A 12,787-nucleotide genomic window follows, 5' to 3' on the forward strand; every position below is an offset into this window, starting at 1 on the left:
CATGAAATAAACAAGAATTGTTTAACTTTGTTTAAATAAGTGTGTTGACCAGCTCAAATTCAGGTCTTCCTTGTTTTAATGTCTGGGACAATGTATGGACATCCGGAGAAAAGGACACATGATGGCACATACACGCCATGTTCTTTGGTGTACCTGTGCATGTGAAATCTAGCATTGTTTGCTTAAGTTGGCTTATAATTGAAGACTAATTACCTCATAGCGTAACGCACGGCACCGTCTACCTTTATGTGCTTTATGTTGCACTTGAAGTAATCGCAGTGTTGGCTGCTAGTGTTGCTGCTGCTCGGCGCCCACAGGCCGTGGCGATTGTCAGTGGTGAAGGCCTCCAAGGCACTGCTCTGCTTGTTGCGTACTTCTGGCCTGCTATAGGCTGTGATTTTAAGGAGCACTGAATTTTCATAGTGACTCTCCTTTCTCTTTCATTTTTTATCCCTTCACCCCTTTCCCCTGCATGAGTAAAGTAGCAAACCGATTATTCTTCTGGTTAACCTCCCTGCCCTTCCTCTTCTTCCTTCTCCTGAAGTAATCTGTTTTTAATGGTGTGAATTATTTTTACGGCATTTGGTCTACAGGTAGCCAAAGGGGTTTTAGAAGTTCTTAAAACAGGATTTTCGTATTTGTATCAAGGATGTTTTACACACCCGTGCATGTACACAGTGCTGTGATACTTTCTCTGACTTCTGAGCCCCGCAGTTTGAAAGTCTTGAGAGGAGGTTAGAAGGTGATGGCGCCAGGATGTCAGTAGTGAGGTCGTACAGAGAAGGTGAGGAGGGAGGGGGGTGCACGAGTTCGTGTAGGCATGATGCCTCTGTGGCATTGCTGCTCATAAATAAAATAAACAAAATGCAGCAACGAGTGCTTCGCAGGCTCACATACTGAATTGCGGGATTTAAAGGCCCATTCATGCTTGCAAGTCGTAGAAGTTATGTGACTGTTCTGGTCGAAAGCAACAGTTGCAAATGGCTGCGTTGTTCAAAAGTGACAGGCGCAGGCCAGTTGTATGCTGCTGGAGTTTCTAGCTTTATTTATTTATTTATGGCTACTGTGATCTTGTACACAAGATCATAGCAGGTGGGAAACATTGTGTTAAGATACAAAAATAGAAACACATACAAACAAAACAGAATTGCACATAGAAAGTTGGAAAGAAAATACCGTGGCAAGGTCATCGACACAATCATTTCAAGTGCTCTTCTAACAAATGCAATGATGTCTGCCTGGCAACATCATCCGTGAGGTTATTCCAATCAGTGATGGTCCTTGGAAAAAAAGAACAAAACAGTTAACTTGCGAATTTAATTGTGTTATGGAAAGAGGATGGCAATATCTAGTTTGGTACCCCGAGGAACAAGTAAGGATATTGGAGGTGTCAACTTCGAAATTATTATTAATTGAAAGAAAAACTTCAAGCGACATATGTGATTTCTGTTAGGAATAGAGGGTAAGCCGTTTTTTTTTTTTGTGAGGTCACTGACTAATACTTGTCCGTAAGTGTTATATATAAACCTTACTGCTTTCTTTCTTTTGCGACTGCGAGTTGCAAGAACCACTAACCATTCAGCGGCGTCTCGGAAGTGAACAGAACAGCTTGTTCCACTTCCAACTCCTTGTTGCCCGTAACAGTCAAGACTGACAACTCTTGTTACAGATCATCAATAAACAACACTGATGTGCAAGATGTGCACTGCTACGTCTCTGTGCGCCCCAGTATGCACCACTGTGTTATCTTTGATAAATTGCACTTTAGCACATAGGGCTTCATTACCAGCTGGGCCTTTGTGCATCACACTGGTTTCGGGGCACTGGTCAAAGTTTTCCGAAGATGCCATTCGGGAAGGCAACCTGCAGGTTGTAGGTTGCCTTCGCGAATGTGAAGATAGGTACTGTCGAGATGCTCGCTAGTTGCAAGTGACAGACAGTCTCACACCCTTCGCGATTCGAAAGTGGGAATGTGCTTTAATGTCCTGACGTGACACATGGTCTGTGAGGGACACCGTAGTGGAGGGCTGTGGATTGATTTAGACCACCTGATGTTCTTAAGACGCATGATGAAATAGACCTGGAGTGACGCGATGGTTACAGCTGGCCCAGTGGAACTTGCTCAGTTGAATTGCAAAGTCAGTCTTTCGCCGCTCCGTTTCACTGCGCACAGCTGTGGCAACTCGGCCAGGCGACAAACCACTTGATCAGCCACGGCGCCACGCCGCCGGCAGCTGCTCCGCACCATGTGACAGCGTGGCTGCGCAGCCACGGAGTGGCGGCGCCCTGAATGTTTCAAGCTTTCAAGCTGAAGGCCTGAAATGCGACCGTAATTAAACTATCGCTACAAAATAGCATCAAGGGAAGACAGACAGGACTGTGCAGACATGCGCTAACTTAAAATTGGGGTTTATTGTGGAAGACAGGTAATTTATATGTGATCAGAGTGTGTTTCTGGGCGAGTTGGTTTGACATTCTGAACACTGAAGCGCTGGCAGACGACGGATGAAGGGAGGACGAGACACACAGTGCGCTGAACCAAGCAGGCCTAAAACATCGGGGGGGCAAGAACCGATGCCGGATGCAGAACCCTAGAATCCTAGCCTTGCATGCTGCTGTTGAGATGAGGGTCGCAGAACAGCACTGATCGATACAGAACGAAGAGAAAGGGCCCATTGTACTGAAAATAAACTTGAGCAGAGTGTGTTGCTGCGTGAATTGGTTTGACATTAGCTTGGTTCAGCGCACTGTGTGTCTCGTCTTCCCTTCGTTCGTCGTCTGCCAGCGCTTCAGTGTTCATTATATGTAAAAACAAAGCAAGCAGGCTTTTCACGAAAGCTGTAGTCCAAGGGTGAAATGCATCGCATTGCAGCATGTGTCACTCATCGTGTGGGAAAGGTAGAATTAACATAACAAAAAATCCTTCATTGGCAGAAGTGCAGGGCGGAAGCCAAGAAATCAAATTCGCAATCTGTCACAGTGACTGATGGCTGGCTGATAGGTGGATATTAACAGTTTCATATGTGATATGCCTCCATGATTTCTCGGGTCAGCTGGTTGCGAAACAGAGGTGTACACTTTATTTTCTGTTCCTTTTCTTCTCTAACATGCAGTGCTCAGGAAGATTACCATGCTGGTCCTTGAGTAAAGCCAGGTGTTCACCCTGCCTCACATTAAAGCATCGCCTTGTTTGCACTACATGCGATGCTCTGCATGACAGTAGTAGTTTGTGCACACACCCACACAAAAGGGAAGAAGTGGGTATGAATGCTTCTTTTTCTCAAGTGGTCAGGCATGACACAAACCTTCTGGTGCTGTTGGTCAGCATTTCTTGATTTTCATGCAGTCTTAATCGGGCCCACAAGCTTATCACAAGTTATCAAGATGGCATGCATGGGGTAGCCACTGCCCTTGAGCCTATCAGCCTGCACATCAGCCTGCCTGCCTATCTTGCATGGAATGAACACAGGATTTTGTAACAGCTGCCTCAAGACAGGACAATGCGGTACCATTCTTAAAGGACTATAGACACCAAATTTTTGCTTGCACATTTCCTTCTTTCAAATGATGTGTGAAACATTAATATACATGGATCATTATACGATTTGCTTTGAATAACACGCTACACACTAACAAAACGACAACTGGAACGGAGGACACAGGACAAGCGCGCACTAACAACTAAAATTTATTCTGGTACGAGGGTACATAAATACATTTCACGAACATGCTGAAACAATCAATTCATTACCAACAGCTGTGTCGCACACTCCTTCGTTTCTTGATTAGATGCACCTCCTCACTTGATAACATCACCGAGGGTGTGCTTATGCACTCATCTTCACCGGCCTCCAATATCTCAAAGGCTTCTTTTATTTCCCGTTCTTTCTTTTCCTTTGCCAGAGCTAAAATTGTTGTCTGATCAAAGTATGGTGAACATTTATGATTTGCGCAATGGGGGGTTTCCAGGATTCATTATTTTTCCTAAGTTATTACTGTGCTCTTTCAACCTGGTGTTGAACCACCAGGTTGAAAGGTTGAAAGGTTTTTTTGCAATGAGTGCGACTGCAACTTTTTCAATCTGCGCAGGTGGGTATGTGCTCATTACAAAGGACAACCATGACTGGCAGCTGAGGACTGCACCACAACGCACAAGTGAGTTCTCTTTCCAGTCCTTCTCAAGCTGGCCTCAGAGTCTTTGATTGAAAATGTGGTGGCTTTTTTTGAAGCTTCATTGTGGCGGGCAAGATAAATAGGGTCAGTGACGGTCATGCAAGCAATGTCAGGTGAAATCGAATATATTGCCTCGAAGTTTGTATCGCTGTACCCTCTCTTGCTCAGTGCCAGCACATGGCCTTATCACCTTTTCTTGCCATGCGAGATACGACCAGATTTCTCTGAAAGGATGCAACTGCTTGCAACAGTTCCTGCAATTTTCGAGATCATTGTCGGTGCTTTCAACCACTCCTTATCTTGAAAGGGTCGTCAACTTTAAATTGAGTGTGGCCGAGAGCAGCTGGCATTGTGATTGTTTGACGATAGCGCTCGCTGCTATCGCTGCCTCCGAGCTCATGTTGCTCAAATTAGGAGTTTCCAAGTTTGAGGCGACTCTTTCAGTCTCTTTTATAGACTGCCTGCTGCTGTCACTACCATGTGACAGTAAGATGGCTGTAGTTCATTTTTAAATTAGTTTTACTTCATAGCACTCAGGCCAGGGCTCATTGTCAATGTGTTTGGCTAATACATCCTGTGATTAGCACGCTAGCTGTGGCGAAATTCAGAGCAGTTCCTCCTGTAGCTCTGTATGTGCTGGAGCAGCCGCTGAGAATGGAGTGCATGCAGTGCATCTGAGCAGTCTGATGGGGGCACACTGAATTCTGGGTTGACTTGTTTGCTGTGGTTAATGCAAGATAGACACAATGCTAAACTGCTTCCCATTGAAATTGAACATCTTTTCACCTAGATAGTATAGCCAAGCCTCAAGAAGGCCAATTCATTAATTTCATATTTAAAACACCAACGGGTGATTTTTTTACAGGCAGGTGTGATATTTAGTACTAAGTGCCATAGTGGTTGAAACTTCGAACATAGAAATGCCAGGATTTGTCAAATAAACAAGTGGAAGAGGAAGTGGAACCACCTCCTCTGTCAAAGATGCACATTGCCTGTTGTTGGAAATCGAGTAAAAAATATTGATAGCAACCTGTGGCAAAAATTTTTCTGCATGAAAATGCAGACAATATGCCACCAGGCTCACTGTTTTGGCAAGCATTATATTTACTGCCTTTGCTAGATGGCATAAAGAACCACTCGGTTTACCGCAAGAAGGGCACTATTTTCACCTAAAAACACACACATCCTTGCCAGCTTCATCACAGTCTGAGAAGAAGCTGTGAATTTATTTTGTACACAAAGCAACATTAGGGCCTAGCTGATTGCAATTGGTGTATATTAAAAATTTTAGCAAACCAACCTCCTTCCTTCCTCCCTTTGTCATCCATTAACTTCATAGCTTAATCTCCTGATGTTGTCACTTATCTAAGCTAGTCTTCGCTTTGCTGCTCTCTTCGGCCTTTGGGTCGCTGCCGTGGTGGGGTCAAGGAACACAATTGTGCTTGTGCAGGTTTGGATGTGCGGCACAGTGCATTTGCTTAAGCAAGCATGTGCAGATGGCAAATGGCAACGTGGCATGCGGGCATGGCTTACACAGGAAGTAAGCCTGCACTTGACAGTAGTTAAAGGGACACTGAGGAGAAATTGAAGTTGGCTTGTATCGATAGAATACCAGCTCTTGATCACAAAAACGTCGCTCTTACTGAAAACAAAGCTCTTGTAAGGTAGAAAATAGCAAGAACCAAAATACAGGTATCGCCACCACAGGCCAATCTCGCAGGTACAAGCGTGGTGACGCCATAGGACAAGAGACGCCACCTTGGAGGAATTTTCCATCCTACTTGGTTTCGCGAATCTCTGAGGCTGGCAAAGGTAGGTTGCGCAGATCAATATTGAAGTAAGCTTTGTTTTAAAACCAATAGTGCACTTTTATCACACAAGGAAGGCAGGCAAAAGACAACCTGAATGTTGAAAGCAATGAAAACGGATGCTTGGCGGCGCCACAGGCAGCCAGGAGAGTTTTGATTTGTTATGGCGCTTCGCATCTATGAGCTTTGCGTGCCCCGTGTTTTTGTTTTTGACGCGCTTCGATTTACAAGCGCCGAACAGCAGAGGAACTCCAAGTGCCGCTTCAAGTGCTAACCTTTGAAGGAGCCTGTTAAGGCTTGTTAGATGATCGCCACGGTTGATGAAAAGCTATGATGGCACGATGGTCGGTGATCGTACAAGGCAGCACTTGTGTATTCGCACGCTTGCCCGGCGAAACATTCCCGGCTGTGCCAGTCAACTTCAAACTACTTAACGGAAATCGTTTATTAGGGACGGGAGACAAGGTACAAGGCAGTTAAGGAAAATTGCTGATGGCCTAGCTCTGTGAAGCCAGGATATACCTAGCGAAAGCGCGGAGATTTCTGCATCAGAAGAGTGCATTCACTAGATGCGCCTTTATTGATGGCTGTACCTTGAGCCGTCGTGGCGGAGCGGTAGCGTCTCCTTCTTGTACGCCGAAGGCCTTAGTTCGATTCCGAACCTCGGCACCGGACTTCTTTTCTTTTATTTAGTGAGTGGGCGGGGGGGTTTCAGTGGCTCCCATGGATGCCACCGCTGGATACGTTGGTTAGCGGTTAACCGCAGGCTCTGTTAAGGCGCGCGCGCCCTGCACGGCGAAGTCATGTTGGTCAAAGCAAGACCCCCTCTATACACCAACTGCGCTTGACTGCCGACGCGTTCGGTTTCTTCGGCGCACTCTGACTGCATTGCGGGGAGATTAGAGCATGTATCTATTTCGCGCCGAGTGCGCCAGCTGCCGCCGGCCCGGCCAGACTGATTTGGCTCCGCAGCGAGATGCGCGTTATATTCAATAGCTGCGGCAGTTCGGCGGAGCTGTTCTTTTCGAGCTCGGCTATTTTAATCCATTCACAGTGCATATCTGAAGGCACATGCAAGTTGGCGAGAGAGCCAGATCCGGTGGACCCGTTGGACCTAGCGGAAGCCGTTGAAGCGTCTTGCGCCGGCTTTGGTTTCAAGCCGCCGACTTTAAACGCGACCGCCCTCGAGCACCCATTTGTTTTTTGTGGCAAAAAAATAAATAACTTGGCCCTTGCAACCGTAGGAGACCTCGACGCTGCCTGCTGCGCCGTGCAACCGCTCCGTTCAAGGAATCACAATCCATTGGCCCCAAAGCCCCGGCCAGCCTCCGATGGGCGCAACGCACCCCTCGCAACTCCCCGCACTGTGGTTATGATATTTAGTTTGCAACGGCTGCTCTCTGAGGAAGGGGGAAACCACCCGCCGGCGCCTAACCTAACCGTGCTCCCTCAAAAGCATCGCACGCTCTCTGGGGCTGAGGTCGCTGAAATGCAGGCCAGAGTTTTTGCCAGAACTACGTCGTCGGGTTCGGGAACGGGATCCATCGTAACGCTGGCAAGACGCCGGTGCAAACGTAAACGAACCGACGGTGGCGACCCCCGATAGATGCCTTCAACGTGCGGCGGTGGTAGCTTTCATTTCGGCAGCTGCTAGACCGCACCGCTAGCCGCCAGAAATCACGGAGTTTCCGTTTACATCACGTTTTATGTCACTCCGTTCTGTGTCATCATAAGAGTTCTCCGTGTCGTCATAAGAGTTCTCGAGTTTGAATCGGAGCGGCGGGAAAAAATTTTTCAACTTCGTATCCAAATTTCTTTGAAATAAATGCATCTTTCGCTCCCGGACAAGCGTCAACAAAGCCATGAAATGCCGAACTATCAGATATTGCAAACAAAAAAATTTTGATAGGGTTCTCCTCAGTGTCCCTTTAACTGAGATTTGCTATCGCCCTTAGTGTTCATTCTTACAATGACAGTGGCACTTCGAATAGGTGGCATGAGGAAAATCTTTCAGAGATTTAACAGAGGGCTGTGGAAAACCAGATGTTTTTGATTGCTGCAGAAATGAAATGTCCAGCACTTGAGGTAATTCTGCAGTGAAAAGAAGCTGTTAAGGTTAGGGTCCGATGCTTGTGTGGCCACTGGCCATTTTTCACAGTGCTTGTGCGATTGCCGTGGCCCTCCCGCTCAAGATTGAGAAACAAGTTTTTACTCCCTACAAAGAGACGTGTATTTACTTTTTAACGGTATGCGTTGTTAATAGCAATTGTCGAGGCGTGGATGGTTCAAGCGGAGTGGAAGCACAGCAACATGAAAGAAAAAAGCACCTCCACCACTTACAATGGGTTTTTTGGGCACAAAGCGCAGCACGGCACAAAGCACAAAGTGCAGAACGGCGTTCACAGACAGTCAGCAGTTCCAGCAGCATCAACACAAAGCACGCGCCCGCTGAGAGCAGTCCGGCTGCCGCGCGGACACTTCTTCGTTGTTACAGTACGAACGAATAGTGGGCTAGTCTTCATGTGATTGTTAACAGAATGTGTTTACAGTGCATGCGCATAAGCTCCTGGCATGCAACTGTGCAAAACTCGAACTTTGACGCAATCATAGGCTAAAACTTGAGCTGCTGGCTTGGAATCCAGCTTGGTTGAGTTCGGTGGCGGCTTTTGTTCTTGAGGTAGCGAATTCACTTTGCATGGTTGTGGGTTCATAGTGTGTGCATATGTTGTGCCAGGACTCTGCTAGGGCTTTGGGAGATCAGGCACTGGTGTTTTTTATACTGAAGAAGTTGGCGCGGAAAAACGAGGACAAGCGAGACAAACAAAGACGAGCGCTACTCACAACTGAAGGTTTATTCCAGACAATGCTCGAATAAATAGTGAAACCAACAAGAACAAAAACAAACAAACGTCATGAACACCACAAGTTACCCCGTGAATCCCAATGATTTGGTTAGGAACAGATACTCCCTATCAGAGAAGCGGACGGAACTGGTGTTTGTATCGGGTCTCGCATAGCCCCCATCCTTAGCAACATTTTTCTGGCTAAGGTGGACAGAGCCATAGAAAAGAAATCAGGAGGGATAATTTGGAAGGCATGTAGGTATGTTGATGACTACTTAGTGTTGTCTTCTGAATCCAACCTGCAACGCACCGTCGTCAATGTGCTTAAACTTTTTAAGGAGTGCGGCCCTGGTCTCAATTTCACAGTAGAAGTACCAAGAGATGGAAGGCTCCAGTTCCTAGACCTGTCTTTGCATTTTCGCCCCAAACATGTTTGTTGGGCATACCACCCTAGGGCCAAAAAAGCGTTGCTTGATTATTCATCCGGTCACTCCAAAGTCATAAAGAACGGGATAGTCACTTCCTGTCTAAAAGCGGCCATCACCAAGTCTTGCTCACATGCTATCAAGGAAAGCGTCGAGTTCCAGGTGAAGAGGCTGAAAGAAAGCGGGTACCCTCAGCATATAATTGTGGAAGCTAGTGGAAGATTGGTAAGGTGGGTCAAGGATGGGTCGCGACCTAAACTCCGGGAAAAAGAGCGTCAAAAAAATTTTGCAGTCATACCATATGTGCACAGATTGGCGCATGGACTGAAAAATGTTGCAGGGCGTTATCAAATTCTGATTGTGTTTTCCGCCCCTCGGAAGTTGGGAGCAATCTGTTCACAGGTGCACAAACGGATGGAAGAAGGAGGCGAAAGAACGGTACGAAAAACAAGAAAAACAAGAAATGAATGCAACATCAAACACAAAGCCCCGTTCGTTACCTGTGCCAGGGGGGTTGTGTACAGATTGCCGTTGTCGTGTGGCGCTCTATACATCGGCCAAACTGGACGATGCGTCAACGAGAGATTAGGAGAGCACTGAAGATTGCTTGGGGGAGATTCTCTTGATAACCTCCCTAAACATTGCCGCACGTGCATTACAAACGACAAGGAAAAGAAAATCCAGTGTAAACCGCTTTTTGAAAAAACGACCATCCTATTCAGGCACAGGGAGCAACTCACGCGGGAGCTCATGGAAGCCTTTCATATGCGCATCAGTGGCGATAAGTGCATTAGTCAGACTTCCGTCCGCTTCTCTGATAGGGAGTATCTGTTCCTAACCAAATCATTGGGATTCACGGGGTAACTTGTGGTGTTCATGACGTTTGTTTGTTTTTGTTCTTGTTGGTTTCACTATTTATTCGAGCATTGTCTGGAATAAACCTTCAGTTGTGAGTAGCGCTCGTCTTTGTTTGTCTCGCTTGTCCTCGTTTTTCCGCGCCAACTTCTTCAGTATGCATTTCAACCAACTCGCCCAACTTTCTGCTCTCCTAGGTGTTTTTTATCCCTTTCTGTCTGGGCTGCCAGAGTTATTGTGTCAGGTCAGTTAGCCAAGGGGACTAGTACTTATGTCGTTGGCATGCGATTTGCATTGAAATAGTTGTTTATGCAGTCCTACATTAATAGACCTTTTCACTCATAGCTGGACTGAACACATGTGCATTTTGGGCCATGCTATACATGCCCAGTAAGCTGCTGCCACAGCCCAGTGGCAGTATGGCAGCTCTTGGGAGGGCAGATTTGAAAAGATTATAACCAGTCGTTTTTGCTGCACAAGACACTATTTTTAGAGGTATGTACAAACCTGTATCCAAAGCATCACAGCAGTTCGAAATCACTAAGGTTAGTCATGTAGCCATAGAGAAATCGATCAATCACTTTTTCTTTTTTTTTCTAAAGGTGCTTGCGATGGTAGAAGCACTGAGTAAACTGATACGATTACGGGTTATCAAATTCGTTTACCTGTTTGTGTCAGCTGACTTGTCATCAAGCTCACTGTTGTTATGACAAATATTGCTGTATATGGGAATAAAATCGATTCCAAATGTGAGCTGATGCCCCCACTGCCTCCTTTCTGGCTAGTGAAAGGAGGGGGATGATGTATGTCTGTAGCGCACCCTTTGTTGTTTAGGTTTTTGTGAGATAGAATCACGGCTCGTGCGTAGGTCAAAGCAAAAAAAGAAGCGTAATGACACAATTGCAAGGCCAGTAGTCTGGCTAGTGGCTACCAAATTTCGATAAAACGGTGCACCTTTCATGCTTTCTGTACTCGCACGCGTCCTGACTGGCGCGGTAAGCAGCAAACCAAACTGCTAACGGTTTTTTGTTTTTGGATTTGGGCATAATGCACTCTCCGGATGCACACTACGTACCACTCGTCTGGGAAAGTCACCATCAGCATGAGGGAGATTAGTGAACGGAGCACAGTTCGAATATTTGCTTGTGAAGTCAATTTGCATGTCATTTAACAACCCATGGGGCTCCATCCATGCTTCCTTCCGAGAAGGGGCACTGGTGCAGAACACTGGCGTGGGGCGCGGCCTGTTCGCAGTGAGGCCTAAACTGCCTTAGGTCCCGCAAATAGGTCCCGCAAATAGGTCGGCTCTGCATATAGGTTGACACCCCTACCACAAATTTCAGATCGTCAGTTCTGAAAAAAAAAAAAAAGGTCGACATATTCGTGCCAATGTGGGGTATTTACTGTGTTTGCTAGATCAGATAAAAAAGCACCCCAACTGAGATAAAAAGAGTGCTGATTTATCTGGGACATAGAAATCACTGGTAGGAGTAGCGCGCAGTCGGAAAAAGCTGCGTTTGCTTTTGTACACAATAGTGTACAGTGTCAGAAAGGGTAAACAAGATATGAAGCTGGCCCAGCTTCCCGTTCCAGGGTCAAATTTGTGGTGTCGCCATCTGTGGTTTGTCTCTGCCACCGCTGTTGTGGTGAATGTGTGCGAAATGTTTTTGTTTGTACAGAGGTGGGCAGCCGTCCCCCCCCTTGGTGCAGCCAGATGGGGCACCCGCCGCGGCTATGACTGCCCGAGGCAACCCCCTAGGTGGTGGCGGGGGGGACCAGGACCCGCCCCCCGCCACCAACCAAGAGGTGAGGAGCACCAGTGGAATGGGCACAATGCTCATGTTTTGTGGTCCTTCCTTCCTACTTCTTTGTCATTCGTGCTCGTGAGAACGTGAATGCTTTGCAACTTGCCAATTTTCTGTTCTACATCTAGTGTTGCATTAGGTGTCTCCTTGCTCGTATTGCTTTTGACTTGCAGAAATCTTAAACAGGGCACTGTTGGTTCTATGGGCAACTGTTTGCATCACATTGGGACAGATATTGGAGTAAATTGGTAATGGAAGGACCTGCTGGTTGTGGTTCTTATAGCCTTGAGAAGGCATGTGTAGAAAACAAGGCTCACACTGCATTTCAGGAGCATTTTGATGCTCTTTGTGGTACTAGTGGTAGATTTACAAGCAGAGGGAAGAGGGGCCGGGGTGCTCACCACTGGGACTGGCTTAAAAACATTCAAGGCAGCAATGGGGGCTAGTTGGTGGAAAGGCACGGAAGTTGTGCCTTTGACAGCCACAAAAGGCTGGAATTCGTGGTACTGATACTGATATGGATAACAGGTGCTTGCGGCGGAGGAAAAAGTTGACAATGATGATGACGAGTCGTGGCCTCGGGCGCCATCTGTGGGCGGCACATGGAAGCTCGTGTGTGTATCATGCGTCGCCTCCGCGATGAAGCGCACCGTTGCTGACAGTCGGAGCTGATCGCGGAGGCAATGGCGCATGCATTTCGAAGGCTATTCCCGTGTGGGTTGTGGAAAGTTTTGGTGCAGCCCTTACACGGATATTATTTTTTAAAAATATTTCCTTCCGGAAAACAGGGTGCAGCCCATACACAGGGGCGGCCCTTACATGCGTTTATACGGTAAGTCTCGCACCGCACAGATACATCGGCACAGCATATAGGTTGG

At 46.8% G+C, this 12,787-nt stretch overlaps 1 protein-coding gene across 6 annotated transcripts in view; it reads left to right on the forward strand.

Annotated features, from left to right (window-relative positions):
* Window positions 1–12,787, forward strand: part of faf (ubiquitin carboxyl-terminal hydrolase-like faf) — a 255,988-nt gene that overhangs the window by 1,478 nt on the left and 241,723 nt on the right. For 3 of the 6 annotated variants that reach the window (XM_077657297.1, XM_077657293.1, XM_077657296.1), the window contains exons 2-3: window positions 4,090–4,155; window positions 11,784–11,910. In XM_077657297.1, coding sequence (XP_077513423.1) covers window positions 11,839–11,910 — 72 coding nt within the window. In that variant the 5' untranslated portion in view covers window positions 4,090–4,155; window positions 11,784–11,838. Of the gene's footprint in view, window positions 1–4,089; window positions 4,156–5,880; window positions 5,986–11,783; window positions 11,911–12,787 lie in introns of all 6 variants that reach the window. The other 3 variants (XM_077657298.1, XM_077657294.1, XM_077657295.1) reach the window with 2 other exon arrangements.

Source organism: Amblyomma americanum, chromosome 3 (assembly GCF_052857255.1).
Source record: "Amblyomma americanum isolate KBUSLIRL-KWMA chromosome 3, ASM5285725v1, whole genome shotgun sequence".
In the NCBI taxonomy this organism is placed as follows: Eukaryota; Metazoa; Arthropoda; class Arachnida; order Ixodida; family Ixodidae; genus Amblyomma; species Amblyomma americanum.